Below are 19145 nucleotides of genomic sequence, written 5' to 3'. Positions count from 1 at the left end.
CCGCTAGCGCCCACGCCGAAAAACCATCGCCTGATGCTGGTGGTGCTGCTAGGACTGCCACGTAACCTGATCGTGCTGGAAGACGTCCGGCTAACGCGTAATAACCTGTTGACGAGCTTAGCCAGCTTGGGCGGTGCTAACCCGCCGATACCGGCGCCCCAAGCCTCACAACTGTTTCTCCAGCTGACAGTGGCTCCTACACTCCCGGAACCACCACCCACTACCGAGAATAGTGCCTCAAACAAACGATTTACTGGCACCGACCAAACTCCCACTGACGACGCTAATGGCGGCGCTCGCGACCCGCTACGGGAATTACCTGTCCAACTATTCTTCTCTGACGATGATCTGGAGCTAGAGACGCCGCTGAGACTTAAGCGACCCGTGATAACTCCCAAATGGGGTAGTCTCGGTAACCCTTATACCAGTTCCCCCGTATTCAACGATGTGGCCACCAAACCGACCCTGCTGGCTCTTTTCGATACCACGGGCCCTCGCCGAGACCGGGTGACGCTGCCCATTGCCCTTGCGACAGCTGAAACCCCGCTGAGGCGGCTGCTGTTTAGTGGGGCGGATGACGCCATGCTCCCCCCGTTAGCGGTGAAAAAGCGCACCAAGGCACAAACAAAACACACCATCCAGCAGCTGTTGATGAAACGCAAGCTCATCCACTCCAAGGACCTCCAAGTAGAGCTTGGGGTGACGTCACCCATCGAGACTAAGTTCATCACTACCGCAGTGCTGGATCTGGGCAAACGCACCTATTTAAAACAGCCAGTGCTCCAACTGCTTACCCTGAAGAATAAGTTGATTCAGCAGCTTAACCAGCGGTGGAACCGTGCTGGCGACGATGATAAACAACGCAGACTAGACGACCCCGAAAGAGTACCGGCACGCTACCGCCGCAAGCGCCGGTGGCTGGACGACGAGCTGAGCTTGGCAAGCACCGACGGCGACGTCGACGACTTCCCCGCCTATGATGATGTTAACGACTTTTTGTGAGAAAATCGCATACCTGTAATATAGGTCACTGTCCATCAATGTGAAGAGGATGGACAGGTGGCCGAGTACATTGTAATTTATTGGATCAATTCGGATAGTAATTTAAGGAATTAATATATATAAAGTAATGGAATATGACGGATAGGAATTTAGAGATGAAATACACCTAGTTGATGAGGTGATGAGATCAGAGTTACTCCCTACTTAAGTGTTAACCACTCACCAAGACAAGTTTGAAGTTACGTTAAGTATCTAACAGAAGACTGAGTTATTTATTGATCAGATTCAATCATTTTTTCCTCTCCAACTCTGCCATTTCTTCCCCTCGATGGTGGAGCTTATCGCACTCATCGCGCACGTACCAAAGGGTGTTTGGCAGCGCTACGATCATGCTTTCCGAAAATGCCCAGCGGCTCCACGAGCGGATGTCGGAGCTGGCGAGCTCGACGCTCTTCACCACCCAGGAGCTCAAGCACTTGATCCACGTGCTGAGCGACCTCGAGTTGCTCCAGATCTCCCAGGAGTTGGTCAACAACTCCCTCGTCAAGTTGATCAAACAGGGCGATGAACTCAAGTTCCAGGCGATCCTGACCCTGGAAGCCAGCAAGATCAAGAACATGACGGGAGACGACGCCATGGTGTATCAGCACATCGAAGCGCTGGGGCGTGAAGGGATCTGGACCAAGACGTTAAAGGCCAAGACCAATTTGCACCAACACATCGTCAACAAATGTCTTAAACTGTTGGAAAGTCAACGGTATATCAAGCTGGTAAAGCTGGTAAAGCACCCGACACGAAAGATCTACATGTTGTACAATTTACAGCCGCTGACTGATGTCACTGGTGGGCCGTGGTTTACTGACTCTGAACTCGATACTGAGTTTATTGATTCCCTTTTGCTGTTAATCTGGCGGTACGTAGCTCTGCGGTCGTTCCCACAAGCGTTTCAAAAGCCGCTGGCGTCGACTAATATGTTCCAGACCCTGATGGCGGACCTGGTGGTGCCCCTCGACGACATTATGAGCTTCATTCGCGATAACCGCGTCACCAACATCGATTTGCTGAAGAGTGATATCCGTGATTTGTGTGATGTGCTTGTATTTGATGATAAATTGGAACCGGTAAAGCACGAAGATGAGAAGTTTAGAGCTACCTGGCAGCTGGTGCGGGAAGCCGGGTTCGGCAAACAGTGGCAAGACGAACAGTACCTGGATCGTGTTGACCAGCAGTTTAAAGACGAGCTTTTGGGGCGGCCATTCCTGATTTTTGAATGGTACAACGCCGAACCCGTGGGCGAGCCCGAAGACACGGTGTATTTAGATTCATGGGTCCACAGCTAGGCTACAGCGAGGAGCCTCAGTCATATATTAATGCTATAATAACGTTTGGTATTGGGGATTTGGTAGCAGAAATACACCGCGGCGAGCCAGAAGGCCGAGGTGACGGTGGCCTCGATGAGACGCACCACCAGCACGAGAGCAGCACAGCTGACGGCGACTAGCACCGTCGAGTGGAGGTTGAGCGTCATCGGCGCCGTCAGAGGGGTGAGCATTGGTGGCGTGGGGTGTGGGGTAGGGATCACCGGCCTAAGATGGCTTATGTGGCGGAGTGCCGCAAAAGTGATCTGGACAGTACTTGGCGATGACAAGATAGAGCAGTTGTAGAGTGAAATTTCGAATAAAAATGATAGAGGTAGTTAGGTTGTGTTTCAGGTGACCGTGCTCTGCTTTTGAGATAGAGTTAACTACAGTAATGAGGATATTTAGAATAGGGGCCGCTAACAGACTAAATATAGAAACGGCACTCGAAACTCATCTTGAGGTTTATTAAACATAATAGTATTGTCTCAGTCTCGGATTACTCCTTTTCATTTACTCTCTTTTTACTTATTTCTTCAATAATAATGAAGTCTTCTCCATGGTGTCTTGCCTGCACATGCTCTTGAATCCCCGGTTGTTAACCACGCATACTATACACATACACATACGCCATGACAGAGCCGTCGCCCCCGCCCCAGAAAAAGACTCTGCGCCGAAGAGCCCTCCAAGAATTTTATAACATCGACAAGAAGGAGCTGCTGAGCGAGTCGGTGGTGGCCGAACTGACCCCTGACCCCGACCCTGACCCGATACCTACCATAGACGATATCGACACTTTCGTCAAAACCAAGCCCATCCAGGAGATATTGGCCACTCGAAATCGCATCGCCGGTCGTCTCAACAGCCAGGAGAGTCAGAAGAAGAGCATCATCTACGACAATTACTACGAGCTTATCAAATTAAGCCAGACACTAGCCACGCTTGAGAAACCCCTGACCAAGCGGCAAAACGATCTTCTGGTGACGTTAGATAATGCCGAGGTCGACGACGGATACATGGACCGCACGTTTGCTAGTCTCCAGCAGTTTGTAAACGCGTCACCTATCCTTGGAAAACCGTTTGGAGACGTCGCCGATAATGTCAGCCAAAGCGAGGCCCGTGCCAGTGTGGTGGCCATTGCCGAGGAAGTTGAACCCAACCAGGAGTTGGCTGATGACATTCTGGCATTATTGGCTTATAAGGAAGACAAGGAGCTCGCTGATGCCGTTGGTAGTTTGCAAGCCAAAAGCGATGTGCTTCGCTATGAACTTTCACAGCTCTCTAAACGCCTCGATGGACGCGACAAGGTAATTCCCAATTGAGCTGTTACCCTCTGTAATACTATAGCATTTAATAACTAATTCACTATTTTACAAGTCGTCGACAGAATGGGGTTTAAACTTACGTCCCAGGCGTTCCACCAGGCGTACTTCAAAGCGTGACCCGTAAATGACAAACGAGTACACCTCGACGTCCTTATTCAACACGTCCAACTCAAATATCGTCCCCTTCTTGGGGATCATTCGCAACCCGCCTACCCGCTCCAGGCGGCTAAACAGGTCACTTTCCAGACTCCATGGTTTAGCATCAGCTCCTCGAGGCACCACCATCACAAACAGATGTTGGGAATCCCATACAACAATCCCTCGGACCCCCACGAGTTCGGGGTTAGCCGCTTTGGTGACGGAAAGCAAACACCCATGGAAATCGGCCAGCAGAAGTCGTTGAAGCGCCATGCTTTCGTTATATTTGCCATTCTCCTTGATTAAATCACTAGCGTATCCTTGCCATAAGTTATTCATCGGTAGAAACTCCTCAAAAGTGGGGATCTTGTACTTCCTCAATGTCGCCACGTCCACGGGCTGGTCTCGCTGAAGCAGGCGACACAATCGCAGCTGGGCAGCCAAGGTTCGAGTAATGTACAGTTTCACCAGCGTTCGGGCATTGACCCGACGTTTTTTGGCTTGTTTGTCGCCAATTTTGTGGATGGAGACGGCTTCAGTAGCCCCTCGAGTCTGGAGCCCTCCAAACACGAGCACGGGTTTCTGAGACCCATGGTGGGAATACCGGTTATCTAGAAGATCCTCAATCTCCTCGGGATCCTCATAGCTTCGGCTAAGAAGATGCCGCTCGAGCTCATTTTCACTCAGCATCACGCAGGCCCGCTGATCACCGCGATGAGCGTCGCGATAGAGGGTTGTAAATGAATTATGAAAGAATACTGATTGAACTTAATTAAGCTAAACTTCTATAGAGGACTTATTAATAATGCTGGAATTTCTTTCCTATTAAGTGTCTCTTGAATTAGATAGGATTCTATAAAGGGTATCAACTGAGTAGATTAGCGATCGACGGTTTCTGCGTGGCTCCGTCCGATCTCTCATCCTCTGGAGATGCTTCGGACTTCAACTCGGTATTAGTTTGTGGCAGTTGGTTAGCAATCGTCTCTCCATTAGTAGCCTGATCCTCTTTATCCTCAGGCTTATCATCAATATCCATAGGCGCAGAGTCATTGTTATCACTTGGTTGAGACTCCACTGGCTTTTCAGGCTCAGCCCCTGTATTATTTGATTTGATATCTTCAGCTTTACCGTCGGCTTTACCTTCAACTTCAGTGTTGGCATCGGCCATCACGATATCACCATTTGATTCCTTCTTAGTGGTTTCGGGTATGACTCCCTCATTCTCGTATATGCTTACCAGATACTGCTGGAGCTTTTGGGTCACTTCGTTCTCTAGTTTCCTTTTAGTTTCAGCCTTACGCTCCAGCAGCACGTAAGCTTCATCGAACAAAAGGCCAAGCCAGCCATTGTGAATGCATCGCCTGCGATCATTAAGACAAACTGAATCGACCTTGAGTTGTCCTTCCTCATCAACAATCTCTGTTTCGTCGCGGTTGTAACCACAGATATCGCTTTTCTTCCCTTTCACTTTGTGTGCTTCGTTGTACAGCTTGATCGCGTCTTTGATGCGATTGTACTGCAGCACCTCTGCCTTTATTGATTCCTGCTCGGACGTAAGTTTTGTGATTTGTTTTGATATATTTGAGAGTTCATCAGCGAGGTCAGGGGGAAGCTGAGATAAGTCACCTTGGTGGTATGCGATAACTGCAGGAGGTTCAGGTAAGTTTTGGCCAAGCTTAGTCAAGTGCTCGTACGACTCTACCAGATTCACGATTTTCTTGATATCTGCCAGCTGCTCCAAGGCTTCACGTATGTAAATGAGCCCATGTTCTTTGGAGCAGTACTTTGAGTCAACCACGGGGTTGAAGCACCAACTGAGCCGGCACTTACGTTTCCATTTGCTCACTCCGACCCCTCTATGCTCACAAAATTGACAATAGAACTTGTGGACTAGCAGCTGCCATTCGTTCTTGAGGTGGAGACACCGAAAGTGGAACCAGTTCTCGCACCCGTCACAACAGATCATGAGCTGTCCTTTATCAGGTTTGCGACATATACAATAGAGCTCTTCGCCGTATTGATTGAATTTCGGAGCCGCCTGGTAGCGGGCGTACTCCTCATCTATTGTCATTGCCGGTGTGTGTGGGGAGGTTGACGCCGCACGCGATGATGCTCAAAAGTTCCAGTCGCGTTCCTCTCGACGTGTGACACCGTGATATCCAAAATGGCGTTCGGCTTATGTGATTTCCACACATTTCGATGGGTCTAATTCAAGCTACCAGGGTGTCGCCAATCTATTCTATCATGAATTAGTTAGGATTTATTGCCTTGACAATCGAAACTTTCACTTATTTTGTGTGAACTAATGTCTACGCAGTAACGCAGTAATCTAGCTCATCGAACCAGCGATACTTCTGATCAACGCTATAGAGTTTGAAACAAAACAAAGATGCATTTCATTCGATCATCAGAAACCTCTCATTGGTCGACACGGTCATCACAAGTACAATGTTACCAACTCTATCAGATCAAAACCTCAACGTGGAGAAACTGAAAGAGTCGACACTGTTCCATCAAATATGGGTTCAAACGACAAAATTGCAGCATTGAATAAAGCAAAAAGAAAGCTGCGCAAACCCGGAATCGAACCGGGGGCCCAACGATGGCAACGTTGGATTTTACCACTAAACCATTTGCGCTTATACGAAATGTCGACCTTGAGAGTCGGAGTTGTGAAGAGCTCACTCCGGAAGTCAATGGAACCTGAGAGAAGGTTGACGAGAGTCAAGGAGTGTTCGAGATCAAGCATGCAAGGAGTCATGAGCATGACTGGAGCATGCGTGGAAGGTTCCACAGTGGCGTTTGATCGAGCTGAGCGTCACAGTAGAACGGGCATGTCGGTATCATGGACGTTCAATCGATACATTTCATTGGCTCTTGATAACGGTGGTGTCTAGTTGTGTCTGTTCATGGTCACGCCAAGACACATGGTCTATGCAAAGTAGATGAACTACTGCAAACTCAAAATCTATTAAGCTTCGTGCGCATAAGCATTGATGACGGAGCCTACACCGAAAGTATACTTCTTAAGTAACTGCAGTTCTAGCCGTTCTGCCAAGCACCAAGATTTTTGACAGAGAGCTGTAGTTTACGTCACCTGAAATTTGACATCCGACAGAAAACGCCGTCTTCTCTGGGTGTCGCTTAACCCCTCCTATGATAATAAAACCTCTGTTATCGTGCTCTTGATGAATCAATACGTCACCAAACTGAATCAGCAACCGATGCTCCACATGGATGACGAGTGGGTGAACTTCCAGGAGTTCAGTGATGGCCTGCGCGAATCTGTCAACAATGTGGAGGTAAACGATGACCACAACGCTCGTGAAGAGCCTCCCACAATTCAGGTCGTACTTACAGGGATCAAGCGGCTCGGGTCGCTGAGCTTGACGGGTACCTTCTACTCGATTTTGCTTTCTAACTTGCCTTTGTACAGTGTGGACGACATTCGCAAGTTGATTGTACTGAACGTCAAAGTAAACCTTCCTCCACACACCCACATAAATCTTGATGTGGTGCCCGGAGATGGTACTCATGACGGGGCGTGTATTGTGTCGGTATCTGATGTGAATGTTGCTGTGTGCTTGGTACGCTGCTTCAATGGGTTGATGCTCAACAACCACACCATCGATGCTAGATTTATTCCGCCTCCAACTACTGACGCTTCAATGAACTCTGTTGACGCTGCACCGATTGTGGTGAATCCCAAGCCGGATTGGGCTAGCAAGGCTAGCACGCACCGTGTGTTTATTGGGAATCTCCCATACGACAGCAAGTTCTCTCAGTTGAAAGACTTTATGGTGAAGACATACGGCATTGAGTTTGTTCCCACGATTAACAACATCGAGATTCCTGTGAAAGACCAATGGCTGAACAGCCACTTAGCAAGTGAACCGGCATGTACCCGAGGTTTCGTAGTGATAGACTTGGGCGACGAAACTGAAGCGGCGGAAATGATTGTGATGCTTAACGGTAAGCAGTTTATGGGTCGACCATTATGGGTTCACTACGACCAGCACCCCATAAAGTACCCCAAGGGTAAGGTGGTGAGATCTTTTGGGTGGCAAGGGGGGCCTCCAGTGACGTACATATACCCCAAGCCGTACCCTCATTATAACCACAACGTTCATCAGGCGCCTAAACTGGTCCAAATAAAGCCATTGAACGCGGAACACGCGACCCCATCACGCAGTTTTTAGTCTTGAGAAAACAGCTACTTGTTTCAAACGCCAGATTCGGTTCTATAGTGTAGTGGTTATCACTTTCGGTTTTGATCCGAACAACCCCGGTTCGAATCCGGGTAGGACCTCTTTTTGCTTCGTCGCTCTTTTAACTTTGAACTTGGACTAAACAACAACCTATTATATTTTTCTTGTTTTTTTGTTACTGTTCATCTCTACAAGTTGATTATTATCTTGATACTGTATTAGTTGCAAACTTGGTATAATATACAATGCTAGGTAATCGCCCTGCGATTACATCAACAACACCACCCCCCAGGCGACGACGGCCAAAGTGGACATCACCGTCTTACGTGCCCCGTTTTCAGGCTGCGGGGCCACCAGCGGCGCCGAGCGTTCTACCACGGCATCGACGTCAAGATCTTTAGCGACCAATTGCGTGCCATTGGTCAAGTCAGTCAAGTCAGCCACCAGCGAGGTGGAGATCACTGAGTCCGATTTGAGCGTGTTTGAGGGCTCGAGCAATTCAGAGATGGGAGCGCTGGTAGAAACGTCAGCAGATTCAGTAGCCAGCAAGCTAGCCAGTTCAATTACCAGCGAGAGCTCGGAGGCAAGGTCGGAGGCGGAGGCAGAGCCCGAAGTCAAGCTCACCAGCAACGAAGTGGGGATAAGCAAGTCCAGTTCGGAGTCAGTAACACTGGAGTTGCCAATGTGGATCCGAGTCAGCGAAGTAGGTTCAGCCTTAGTAGCCGTCTTGGAAGAGTTGGTCTTGATGGTGTTGTTGCCGTAGTGACCAAACGAGGAGCCAGTGTCGTCTTCGTCTTCGTCGTCACATTCGTCAGTGCTGCCACCGTTAGAACCATGGCTACCACCACTAGAGCTGCCGCCGCCTTGCTGTTGTTCTTCATCACACACACAACCGGGGTCGCAGTCCTCGTCGTCGTTGCCGCCACCGAAGGGCCAGCCCGAGTTGTTGTCGTCTTCTTCAGTGCAGTCACAGTCGAGCTCGCAAGTGTCCGAGGAGCCACCGTTGCCGGTGGTGACGTCTTCGCAGTCGTCAGATTGACCACCCCAGTTCCAGCCGCTGTTGCCGCTACCACCGTTGCTGCTGCCACCGTTGCTGCTGCCACCGTTGCCGGGGCTCTTGTCGCCTGAGCCAGAACCAGAGCCAGAACCCCAGTTAGAGCCAGAGCCGGAGCCACCGTTGTTAGAAGAGCCAGAGCCACCGTTTGTGGGAGCGGGACCAGGGACAGTGTAGTCTTCGCAGTCTTCTTCCGAGCCCTGGTCGCCTTGGCCCCACCACAGACCACCGCCGTTGTTGTTCGAAGAACCACCACCGTTGTTCAGGCCACCGGTAACTTGAGGAGGCAACTGGTCAATGGGACAGGTGGTGGTGTAGATGGTGACAATGGGACGGTTGTGGCACCCTTGGTTGTCGCAGTAGATGGTAGTAGTGGTAGTCCAGTACGACGTGGTGATGATAGTGACTTCAGGACAGTCTTCTTCATCGGAACCACCATCGACGTTACCGTTGTTACCGCTGTTACCGCCGTTAGTGGGTTGAGGCGAGCCGTTGCCACCGTTGGTAGGTTGAGGGTTACCGCCGTTGCCACCATTGGTAGGTTGAGGGTTGCCACCGTTACCGCCATTCGTAGGTTTAGGGTTACCGCCGTTACCGCCGTTAGTCGGTTGGGGAGGAACAGTGGTTTCTTCGCAGTATTCTTCTTCTTCGTCAGAGGTAGCATCCACCACGCCCTTGTCCAGAGAACCCTCGGTGGGGACGGAGTGAATGCCGGAGCCCGAGGGGATGGGAATAGGCAGCAGAGTCACTTCCTCGTTGCCGGTCTCTTCCGCCACGGTGCCCAGAGGCAGCGATTTGGGAGGAGGGCCGGTGGTAGTAAGCAGAGGCACCTCGGTGAGGGGGCTGCCAGTGGGTTCACCGCTAGTAGACGATTCGTCGCAGTATTCGTCTTCTTCGCTACCAGTGGATTCAAAAATGCCCAGGCCCAGCGAGTTACCCGAGGGGATAGGGATCCCGGAGATTGAAGTAGGAAGCGGGATACCAGAGACCGACGAGTTGCCGCCAGTGGGGAAGGGATTGACGATGTCCAGAGAGACCGACGAGTTGCCGCCAGTGGGGAAGGGAATGACGATGTCCAGAGAGCCCGAGGGGGTAGGAACCAGTAATTCCGAGTCGGTCGGGAGAGAGTCCAGAGTGGGGAGGACAATGGGGTTCAGAGTGGGGAGGACAATGGAGTCCAGCAGCAAGTCGATGATGTGATCGGTCAGCAGCTCGTCGCAGTACTCGTCTTCTTCCGAGGACGACGAAGTCAGGTTGCCGCCGCTAGTGGGCAACAAGTTGCTAGTGGGCAACAAGTCGCTGGTGGGCAACAAGTCGGTGTTGGAGCCACTGGTCACGATCAGCAGCGACGAGTTTGTGGGAGGGAACAAGTCGCTGAAGATGTTGCCGGAGCCGCCGGTTTGCGACGGCAGCTCGATGGGGACGCTCGACAGGTTGATGACGGCGTCCGAGGAGCTGGCGGTGTCGGTGCCGACAGAAGGGAACAAGTTGTCGATCCAGTTGCTAGTTGGCAGAGCCAGCTGCGACGTAGCCGTAGGAAGCGGGTCAGAAGTGGGGAGGACGTCCAACGACGACAAGTCGGTGGGGAGCGGGTCCAACGACGGAAGCGAGTCCGACGTCGGGAGGAGGTCCGATGTCGGGAGGAGGTCCGACGAGTCCGTCAGCGACTCGTCGCAGTATTCATCTTCTTCCGAGGACGAAGACAGCTCGGAGCTCGACAGTTCTGACGAAGAAGACAGTTTCGACGAAGAAGACAGTTTCGACGAAGACAGTTCCGAGGACGAAGACAGCTCAGACGACGAAGACAGCCCAGAGCTCGACAGCTCGGAAGCCGACGACAGCTCAGAGCTCGACAGTTCCAGGCTCAGTTCCGAGCTCGACAGGTCGGTGCCAAACAAGTCGTCGAGGAAGTTACGCGTGCTCGTAGTGGTAGGCGCGCTCGAGGCATCGGTAGTGGCGTCGGAAGTGGCGTCGGAAGAGGTCTCAGTAGACAGTTCTGACGACAGTTCCGACGACGACGACGACGACGACGACGACGACAGAAGGTCGGACAAAGCAGCAGCCAAGGGATTTTGGAGCAGGGTCGAGTTGTCGGCAGGAGTGACGAACTCAAGCAAAGTGTTCTGCGTCTGAGGAGGCGCCGGGGTCGGGGGAGTCGTGGCCCCGGGAGGAACCTCCGTCACCGTGGGCTGGGGACCCTCGATGGCAGTATTAGAGGTACCAGCCGGTTGGACAGCAGCGTTGACGGCAATCCCAACAGAGGCGTCAGCCGCAACACCGGCGGGAGTGTCGGTGGCGGGAGCAGCCGCGGGAGCGGCGGCAGTGTCGGGAGCAGGCGCTACCGCGGGCTCGGCGGCCTTACCAAAGAGGCCATCGAGGAACCCGCGTTTTTCCGGGTTTGCGGCCGCCACCACGGCGGCCATGGCCACCAACGTGGATGAGGCGATGCTTTGGACACGCATACTAGTGCACCGGTGATAGACAACGAAAACGACGTGAATCGGGGCTGAAGCTACCTATATATCACCGTCGTCGTCCATCCTGCTCCTTTGGGTAAACGTTATGTGCCCGTGGTCATGACCATCTGCCCAATTGAGTAGTGTCGCTATGTGTAGGACCGAGAGTCGTCCACCATCAACACCGCGAAAGGCTCAGACAATTCACACTTGCAATTCGCCAGAAACCACACCAATGGCAGTCAATTTGCCGACAGTATTACAATTGCTAGTATCAGAATTATCTACCATCAAACGATGTGCTTGTATCAACCCCTATTTGCCATATTTCACTGCTGAGTTAATAATAGCTCCTAGGCCAAAAGCTATTGACGATTGGGGTAATTCTGGGTGCGAGGAAAATTTCTTTAACTGGGTGCGAACGCTACCCCACGACTAATGCGCGACGCACGTTCGCTGTACCTCGCTGCAGTGCGAAATTACTGAAAACGGCAGTGTACGGGGTGAACTCTAAGTTAACCCTAGTTTACCCTTGCGACGTCTCGGCTAGCGCGCTATTGTCGCTGGTAGATCTAGTCTTGGCGCCATCTGCACACTGGCTAGCAACGTCATGCGGTAGAGCCCATGGGGCGCTTCTGGCTAACCTTATCCTCGGGTCGCCCGGTGAACGGATGCCGCAACGATCATTTACCAGGACACCACCATGCAGCAGCGTGTACAACTAGGACATTCCAACTATAAATCCCTTAGCTTTAACTATTCCACTCTCGACAACTCAAATTCTGTAATTGTCTGAGTGTTTGCGTTTGGTTGTATACGCTTCATCGAAACGGGTAATGGCTTAGTGCGATTGAGAGCCCTCGCAAAGGGGTCGGCAGTTCGTACACCGCAAAGGGAGCCCTAAGGGGCAGCACGTTTATCTATTGCACTAATCCGGACGGAGGCTTCGACCCCGGCTTTCAGTGTCGTTCCCTTAAGCGGGTGATGTCTCTAAAAGCCTAGCTGATGACGCGCCAATCGCTGGGGTTGTGGGACCACTATACCGTGTCTATTGTCGTCAATTAAATTTAGGTCGGGCCCCGGGTTACTACCACCGAATAAATTGGGTTTTTAGTTGCCCTCGTAATCTTAGCTCCTACGAGCCCAAATTGAACTAGTGATACCCAAAGTATATGAAATTAAGGAGCTCATCGAACACTACCACTTATTGACAGTGCTATTGCGAAGGTCTCGGCGTCCCTTCTCGGTTGTATTGACAAGGAAATACAATTATAGCATCGGAATATCACCTTGCCATATTCGCAGCCCGAGCGCTTACAATTTTGTACACAAAATGCTGTACCGTCCCATATGATAATTTCCTTATTAAGGGGTATTTCGAGCCCTCGGCGCTCGTGTATAATTCGAGACCCGGGCGAAGATACGAGCCAAGGTTTGCTTTCCTTCGCGTAAATGGGGGGGGCGATCCTGGGCGATCCTTAGACGGTCGAAGCGACCTGCCGGCATAAACGTTCAAAAATAGGTTTCACGGTGTAATTACGAACAATACCGAGACCACCTGCCACGACGTAGTGTTTGCCTGTGATAGAGCTTTAGCACTTGACACTGTTATCAAGTATAATTTCTATACCTTAGGCGTTTCCGTGGTCTAGATTGACCCATGTTGCTTGAATGTTGTGACGTTCAAATATCCATACCCTGACTGGTGGTGAAGCAACTTCAAGTTTTATGTCTACTTGTTGTAGTGGTGGTTCAGGTATTAATGTATATTTATCTGGGTGGTCATTAATGCTAGTAATACTACAATTGCGCCGCCATGCGCTTCATCAACATGTCGTCGAACATGCGCTTGCGCAACATGTCCCGCTTGGCCACAAGCGACAGGCGCTTGCTCAAGTTGTGCTCGACCTTGGCCTGCACCAACTTCTTCAACATCCGCTTCTGTTGCATGCGCTTGGCCTTGAACTTGGGCAGGCAGCAGCACTTCTTGGCCAGGCCCAGCCCCGAGCCCAGACCCGAGCCCAGCGAGAACACCAGGCCCTTGTTGGCCAGCAGTTGCAGCAGCAGCGACGACAGCAGCAGCGACGACAGGCCCAGCAGCGACAGCAGCGACAGCAGCGACAGCAGCGACAGCAGCGACAGGCCTCCGCCGAGCAACGAGTCGATGATCAGTTCGAAAATGCCCCCGACGAGCGAGCCAAACGAGATGTCGCCCAGAGACAGCGAGCCGCCCAGCGAACCACCAAACAAGTCTTGCAAAAGCTCGCCGATCCAGTCACCGGCGTGGGCGAAAAGCAGCTGGAGCACTTCGCCGACGAGGGAAAGGATCTCGTCGAGCAACGACGACCCGTCACGCGCCACCAAGTGGCCGTCGGCGTCGTAGAAGATCAGGTCTAACAATTGCTCAAAAAAAAAATCCGCCAGCGGCGCATCGCTCAGGTTGCCGGCAAGCAAGTCGCCGAACAAGTCGTTCAAGAGCGTCGAGTTGACGTTTTGCGGGGCGCCGGCGAACAACTCGGGGAACAAGTCGTTGAGCTTGTTAGCAGCAGCAGGAGCTTCGGTAGCTTGAGGCTTTTCCGCCACGGCAGTCAGCGACACGCCCAACTGAGCGAAGATGTCTTCGTCGTCAGCCTTGGCTTCTTCCTTCTTGGCTTCCGTCTTGGCTTTCTTAGCTTCGGCTTTAGGTTCTTCAGGGACCTCGTCGCGCTTAGTCGACTCAGTAGTAGTACCAACACCGGCAAACAAGTTGTTCAACAAGTCGCCGATGGGGTTAGCGTCGGCGTCGCCTTCGCGCTTGTTCAAGCTGCCGAGCACCGAGTCCATCAACAGGTTGACCAAGTCGTCGGCAGAGCCAGCGTCGGCGCCAGCGTCGCGCTTGTTCAAGTTGCCGAGGACCAGATCGACGATCGAGTTGACGAGGTCGTTGCCGGCGCCAGCATCGGCGTTGGCGTCGCGCTTGGCGGCGCCGCCAAACATCAGCCCCATCATCCCCTGGATCATCATCTGTTGCATCATGTCGCCCAAGGGGTTAGCCTCGCGCTTGTCGTTGTTGTTGTTGTTGCCGCCGTTGACAAGCGCCAACAACAGGCCTAAGCCGCCCAGCAGCATCACCAAGTTCATCACCTGGGCGCCCACGCCCAGCTGTTGGAGCTGCGCCATGAGCTTCGAGGTGTCCACCTGGCCAAGCACGTTGTGGATGGCGTCTTTGTTGGCTTCGTAGGCCTCCTGGACCTGGGTGATGACCCCGGCGTTGGCGAGCTCGTTGAACACTTGCGACAAGTCGACGTTGGCGTCGGCGGCGGCGCGGGCGGTCAGCGCCATCGCCACCACGAGCGCCACGGTATTGGGGAGGGAAAGCTTCATGGTCGGGTTGTGATGACGGCGCCGGAGCGTGATTGTGTGGTTATATACATCGCTCGTTGTGGGGTTACTTTTTACTAAATTGGGACTTGTATCCTAATGAGGAAAGAGCTGTGTGCGCACCCAGCAGCCTCAACAGTAAGCGGAACAAGCGAGAAATGAGGTGAACTACGTACAAATTTGAGGTTATTAGCAACCGAATGGCTTTTTATAACGTTTAAAATGGTGGTAAAGTAGTATCAAAGCCCTATTTCCTCGTTAATTTCGCCTATTTGGCGCCGGGGAATGTGTTGCTGTGACCGTTTCTGTGCGCGGACTACGAGCCCTGGCATTGTTTAGATTCACTTTCACGACGATTTCATCGAGGGTGGCCCCATCACAAACACTACCCTAACTACACGCTAATGGTGATAAAATGATATCAGATTATGTGGGGTGATTATGGTGATGGTAGCGAGTCACGTGATATTCTTCTTTAAGCCTAATAAGCCCATTTAGCGCTAATTTATCCACCGTTTTGTTTGTCGTATAAATACGGACATAAAGGCACTCCAACTAGCAATTTGACCCTCGGCCGGACGTTTGTGTTTATGTGCAGGATGCGGCGTACGGTTTCAGGTTGGCGAACGCGGGGTAAGGTTTCCTTAATTAGAAGTGTTACGGCTGCAAAACGTACAAAACGAAAATAGTGTCATTAAAACTCACGTAGAAATATACTACTGCTAAACTAAAACCCCTTAGCGAGGGCTTACCGGTGGCGTCGAGTGCGGCGGGGGCTGGTGAGGTCGACGGTCTCGTCTTCCATCCCCACCAAGTCCATCTTGAGATTGGCAGGTATCCGCAGTTGGCCAGTCAGATTGTTCAGCTGGTTCTTGGTCTCCTTCTTCACTTTTGGCTCTTTCTTCTCCTTCTTTTCCTTCTTCAGCTTAGGCTCTTTCTTTTCCTTTTTGTCTTTCTTCACCTTGAACTCCTTTTTCACCTTTGGCTGTTTCTTTTCCTTCTTCTCTTTCTTCGCCTCCAGCGACGGTTGTTGCTTCGGCCGCTTGATGTATGATTCCGGTCTCGTGGAGACGTTGGCAAGAGAATCGTCGGACTCGACGTCGTCGTTAAAGTCTTCTTCGGCATAATCGTCGTCACCAGTAATTGTAGGCTTTTCGAGGGCGGCATCAATGGCTTGGTTAATTTCCTTTTCGTTGGCTGCATCGACATCATTCATTACGATATCTTCGTCGTCGTCGTCGAGAATTTCCTCAACCACAATATCTTCTTTCAATTTGACATTGACTTCCTGCTTGAATTCGTAAACCACATCTTCATCCCCTTCTTCTTCTTCAATTACGATTTCTTCTTCGTCGTCAATTTCCACCACTTCGTAGTCGTCGATGACGTCGTCCTCGTCGTAATCTTCATCCTCACCCAATTCCGCCAATTCACGCATCACCTGTTCCTCTTCGGCGAGCTCTTGAGGCACTTCTTGTTGCAATTGGCGTTTAACCTGGGCCCGAGCCGCCAGCTCTTCTTTCCGCATCCGCAAATCGTCCTTCAACACCGAGCGGTATAAGTCGCGAGCCTCTTCTCTCGCCGCTGACCGCAACACCCCGAGCGCTTTACCGTAAGTGTACACCCGGTTGTAGTGGCGTCTCAACACTTTCACTCTGGAGTACCGTAGGCCCAGGCGGATGCGAGCCCAGGCGTCGTACACTGCCTCGACTTCGTCAAACACTTCAAAGAGCTCATCTAAGGGTTTAATCCGAACCACGATGTATTTATCGCCCAACAGCTTTTTGGCAATGTGGACAAACAAGTGGCGGTCGTATTCGCCAGCGACAAGACAACGCACGGCGTGATTGATCGTTTTAAGGCGGAAATCGTCGGGGTCGCGGTTGCCGTTCCAGTAAAACTTCTCCCACAGCTCGAGGGCCCGGAGCGGGTTCCCCACCTGAAGCGACCGGCGCTTGATCATCAAGAGGTTCTGGCGGAAGTCGAGTTTGCGGTTGATGGGGAAGAATTCGTTCAACTTCAGCCGGCGGTCGGCGTCGGTGGCCTCGTCGGCGAGCTGGCGCTCCAAGGCGGCGAACCACTCGACCAGCCTCGGGGCAATGCGGGGGACCTTGATGTTGTCCGGCACCTGCACTTTCCGCAACTGGAAGCGGTCGTATTCCGTCAAGAAGCCCGTCATCGTTTGGTGGGAGGTGCGGTGACGTTCGGTAAACATTGGCGGGGTGCGAACGAGCCCTGTCTGGGGCAACCAGCGATCCAGGAGTATTGGGAGGGTTAAAACCAAAAAAGAGCTAATACTAATAATCTGTAGAGAATGGGGATGTGGTGTGGTGTTTTTTGATCATATTTTACGCGTTTTGGGTGGTATTGTTGGTGGGTTTCTCTGATATTTCTCACATTTGTTATGATCGCAACCGTGATGACTTGCCCTGAAATGGGTTGATGATTTGAGGATTCGAGTAAATCGATTATGAGATACCTAGGTTTATATCAGAAATCAATTGCATTCTAACGGGTAAGTTCAAATTCAATTAACGAACATGTGGCTTCGACTTCACACAAACAATAGTTGGGCTACACAAAATGAGTCAAAGCCGCTCACAGTAAGTAATCTATCCATGATAGCGAACTACTCATTTTCTTTTACGAATGTCACCATGTAAAATAGAATTATACAGATTTAGATTTCTTTCCATTCAATCGACTCTGTCATTGAATCATCATTCTAGTTTATATCGTTTATGTCTCCCTATTTTTGATCACTCCCTCGCCTCCCTATTTGTGCGAGGGTGTGCGCCCCAGTTGCACCACCGATGAGACCGTCGCTCACTTTACTTGTGCGGCCCCGGCGGCCCGTACGCGACACTCCGCCGCTATTACCGCCACTCCAGCTCTACCGTCGCATCCTCAGAGCCCACGCTAAGCAGCTCCCGCCCGATATGCGCTACTTGGGCGACCTGTACGTCAAGGCCGAGTTCAAGCTGCACAAGGACACCGACAACCCGTTGTATATAGTTGGTTTCCTTACTCAGTGGCAGGACTACCTCCGCCAGCTTGACACTGGTGAGTGGGCCCAGGGGAAGATGCTGAAGCACGACTTCGACAAAATGCTGCCGGAACAGGTGCACCAGTTGTATGAGCTCATGCAGGCGACCCAGCTGATCGGTGAAGACGACGATGCGGGCGACAGTGGTCCCGTCCCCGTGTCGAAGTAAATTACTGAAGATATTCACCAGATGTGTGTGTACTTATAATGTCTATAAACCATGGAAAAATGTGTGTGTCACGGGGCCTCTCGCGCACGTGCTCTCTACAACCCCTTGCCGTAGTTGCCCAGTTCAAAGAAGGCGAAGATGATGGCAATGATCTTTTCCAACGCCTCCAACCACTCGAGCAACTGGGCGTTGACTTTAGCCTGGTCCGCCCCCAACTTCTCGAAGAAGTCCTTGCGGTAAGGGCACGCGTTCATCGCCAACTTGAAGATCGGCTTCACCAACATCCCGTGGTACTTCGACAACGTCTTCAGGTAGGCGTCGGTGAACGCCTTGGTCAACTCGATGCTGGGGTTGTCGACGGCCTCTCTCATCGCCTGGGCGGTGAATTGCAACCCGCGGCACAACCACAAAAGCCCCTGGGTGGCGGTCTTCTTTTTCTCAGTAACTTCACTGAGAATCAACCCTTGAAGAGTGTTGGCCTTGGGGTCGGCAAGCATCTTTTTCGACACCTTTTCGATGTTGCCGTTCATGTCGGAGGTCACGGGGGAGAACGCCGTCGACCCGAGCAAGTCGAACAACTTGACGAGCCCGCGGGACGCCTCGACGAACTCCGCGGTCAGGATCTGCTCGTCGGCCACGGGGACGGTGGAGTACAGCTTGATTTCGTCGAAGAAAGTGGACATTTGGGGTAAGGTGAGCGAACACGTCAAACGGAACCCGCGTGCAAAAAGGGTGCGCGTCCCCGGGCTCATAAGAGGGAGGTGGTCACTACCACAGATTGCAAGCCTATTGCGGAAGATCGATCTATATCGGGCAAACGGTGATTTGTGCATCAATGATCACCGTCTAAGGTAACTATTCATCACTTCAAATATTGATTTCCTTCAAATACTGGTCCTGTAAGACGCGTCTCATCATTCACTTAGCTAGCGTTGTGAAGGACAACCTTGCTCGTATATTGTATTTTGTGAGGGAAGAAGGTAGTCGATAGTCGTGTATAGTGATGATTACGTAACCCTATCTAAGAAA

At 51.6% G+C, this 19145-nt stretch overlaps 11 protein-coding genes across 11 annotated transcripts; 5 read left to right on the top strand and 6 right to left on the bottom strand. All coding sequences in view use genetic code 12, as the record gives it.

Annotated features, from left to right (window-relative positions):
- Positions 1-33: 33 nt before the first annotated feature.
- On the top strand, positions 34-1002 carry DIURU_004436 (uncharacterized protein; the record flags this gene model as incomplete). The annotated part of the gene is made up of 1 exon (XM_034157309.1): positions 34-1002. The coding sequence occupies one exon, from the start codon at positions 34-36 to the stop codon at positions 1000-1002; it is 969 nt and encodes a 322-aa protein (XP_034010732.1).
- A 389-nt stretch (positions 1003-1391) lies between these two features.
- On the top strand, positions 1392-2342 carry DIURU_004435 (DNA-directed RNA polymerase III subunit; the record flags this gene model as incomplete). The annotated part of the gene is made up of 1 exon (XM_034157308.1): positions 1392-2342. One exon carries the CDS (start codon positions 1392-1394, stop codon positions 2340-2342), a length of 951 nt encoding a protein of 316 aa, XP_034010731.1.
- A 650-nt stretch (positions 2343-2992) lies between these two features.
- On the top strand, positions 2993-3682 carry VPS51 (Vps51p; the record flags this gene model as incomplete). The annotated part of the gene is made up of 1 exon (XM_034157307.1): positions 2993-3682. The coding sequence occupies one exon, from the start codon at positions 2993-2995 to the stop codon at positions 3680-3682; it is 690 nt and encodes a 229-aa protein (XP_034010730.1).
- A 48-nt stretch (positions 3683-3730) lies between these two features.
- Positions 3731-4513, bottom strand: POP4 (RNase P/RNase MRP complex subunit; the record flags this gene model as incomplete). The annotated part of the gene is made up of 1 exon (XM_034157306.1): positions 3731-4513. One exon carries the CDS (start codon positions 4511-4513, stop codon positions 3731-3733), a length of 783 nt encoding a protein of 260 aa, XP_034010729.1.
- Positions 4514-4688: 175 nt separating this feature from the next.
- Positions 4689-5894, bottom strand: SPP1 (Spp1p; the record flags this gene model as incomplete). The annotated part of the gene is made up of 1 exon (XM_034157305.1): positions 4689-5894. The coding sequence occupies one exon, from the start codon at positions 5892-5894 to the stop codon at positions 4689-4691; it is 1206 nt and encodes a 401-aa protein (XP_034010728.1).
- A 1117-nt stretch (positions 5895-7011) lies between these two features.
- Positions 7012-8022, top strand: DIURU_004431 (RNA recognition motif domain-containing protein; the record flags this gene model as incomplete). The annotated part of the gene is made up of 1 exon (XM_034157304.1): positions 7012-8022. One exon carries the CDS (start codon positions 7012-7014, stop codon positions 8020-8022), a length of 1011 nt encoding a protein of 336 aa, XP_034010727.1.
- Positions 8023-8298: 276 nt separating this feature from the next.
- Positions 8299-11508, bottom strand: PGA25 (Pga25p; the record flags this gene model as incomplete). The annotated part of the gene is made up of 1 exon (XM_034157303.1): positions 8299-11508. One exon carries the CDS (start codon positions 11506-11508, stop codon positions 8299-8301), a length of 3210 nt encoding a protein of 1069 aa, XP_034010726.1.
- Positions 11509-13341: 1833 nt separating this feature from the next.
- DIURU_004429 (uncharacterized protein) lies at positions 13342-14904 on the bottom strand (the record flags this gene model as incomplete). The annotated part of the gene is made up of 1 exon (XM_034157301.1): positions 13342-14904. The coding sequence occupies one exon, from the start codon at positions 14902-14904 to the stop codon at positions 13342-13344; it is 1563 nt and encodes a 520-aa protein (XP_034010725.1).
- A 745-nt stretch (positions 14905-15649) lies between these two features.
- DIURU_004428 (uncharacterized protein) lies at positions 15650-17080 on the bottom strand (the record flags this gene model as incomplete). The annotated part of the gene is made up of 1 exon (XM_034157300.1): positions 15650-17080. One exon carries the CDS (start codon positions 17078-17080, stop codon positions 15650-15652), a length of 1431 nt encoding a protein of 476 aa, XP_034010724.1.
- Positions 17081-17714: 634 nt separating this feature from the next.
- On the top strand, positions 17715-18116 carry DIURU_004427 (uncharacterized protein; the record flags this gene model as incomplete). Its single annotated transcript, XM_034157299.1, has 1 exon — positions 17715-18116. One exon carries the CDS (start codon positions 17715-17717, stop codon positions 18114-18116), a length of 402 nt encoding a protein of 133 aa, XP_034010723.1.
- A 95-nt stretch (positions 18117-18211) lies between these two features.
- HET1 (Het1p) lies at positions 18212-18799 on the bottom strand (the record flags this gene model as incomplete). The annotated part of the gene is made up of 1 exon (XM_034157298.1): positions 18212-18799. The coding sequence occupies one exon, from the start codon at positions 18797-18799 to the stop codon at positions 18212-18214; it is 588 nt and encodes a 195-aa protein (XP_034010722.1).
- Between the last annotated feature and the right edge of the window lie 346 nt (positions 18800-19145).

Source organism: Diutina rugosa (assembly GCF_008704595.1).
Source record: "Diutina rugosa strain CBS 613 chromosome Unknown scaffold33_size146325, whole genome shotgun sequence".
NCBI lineage: Eukaryota > Fungi > Ascomycota > Pichiomycetes > Serinales > Debaryomycetaceae > Diutina > Diutina rugosa.
Note: the sequence above shows the minus strand (reverse complement) of the source record. Positions and strands in the feature narration are given on the sequence as shown.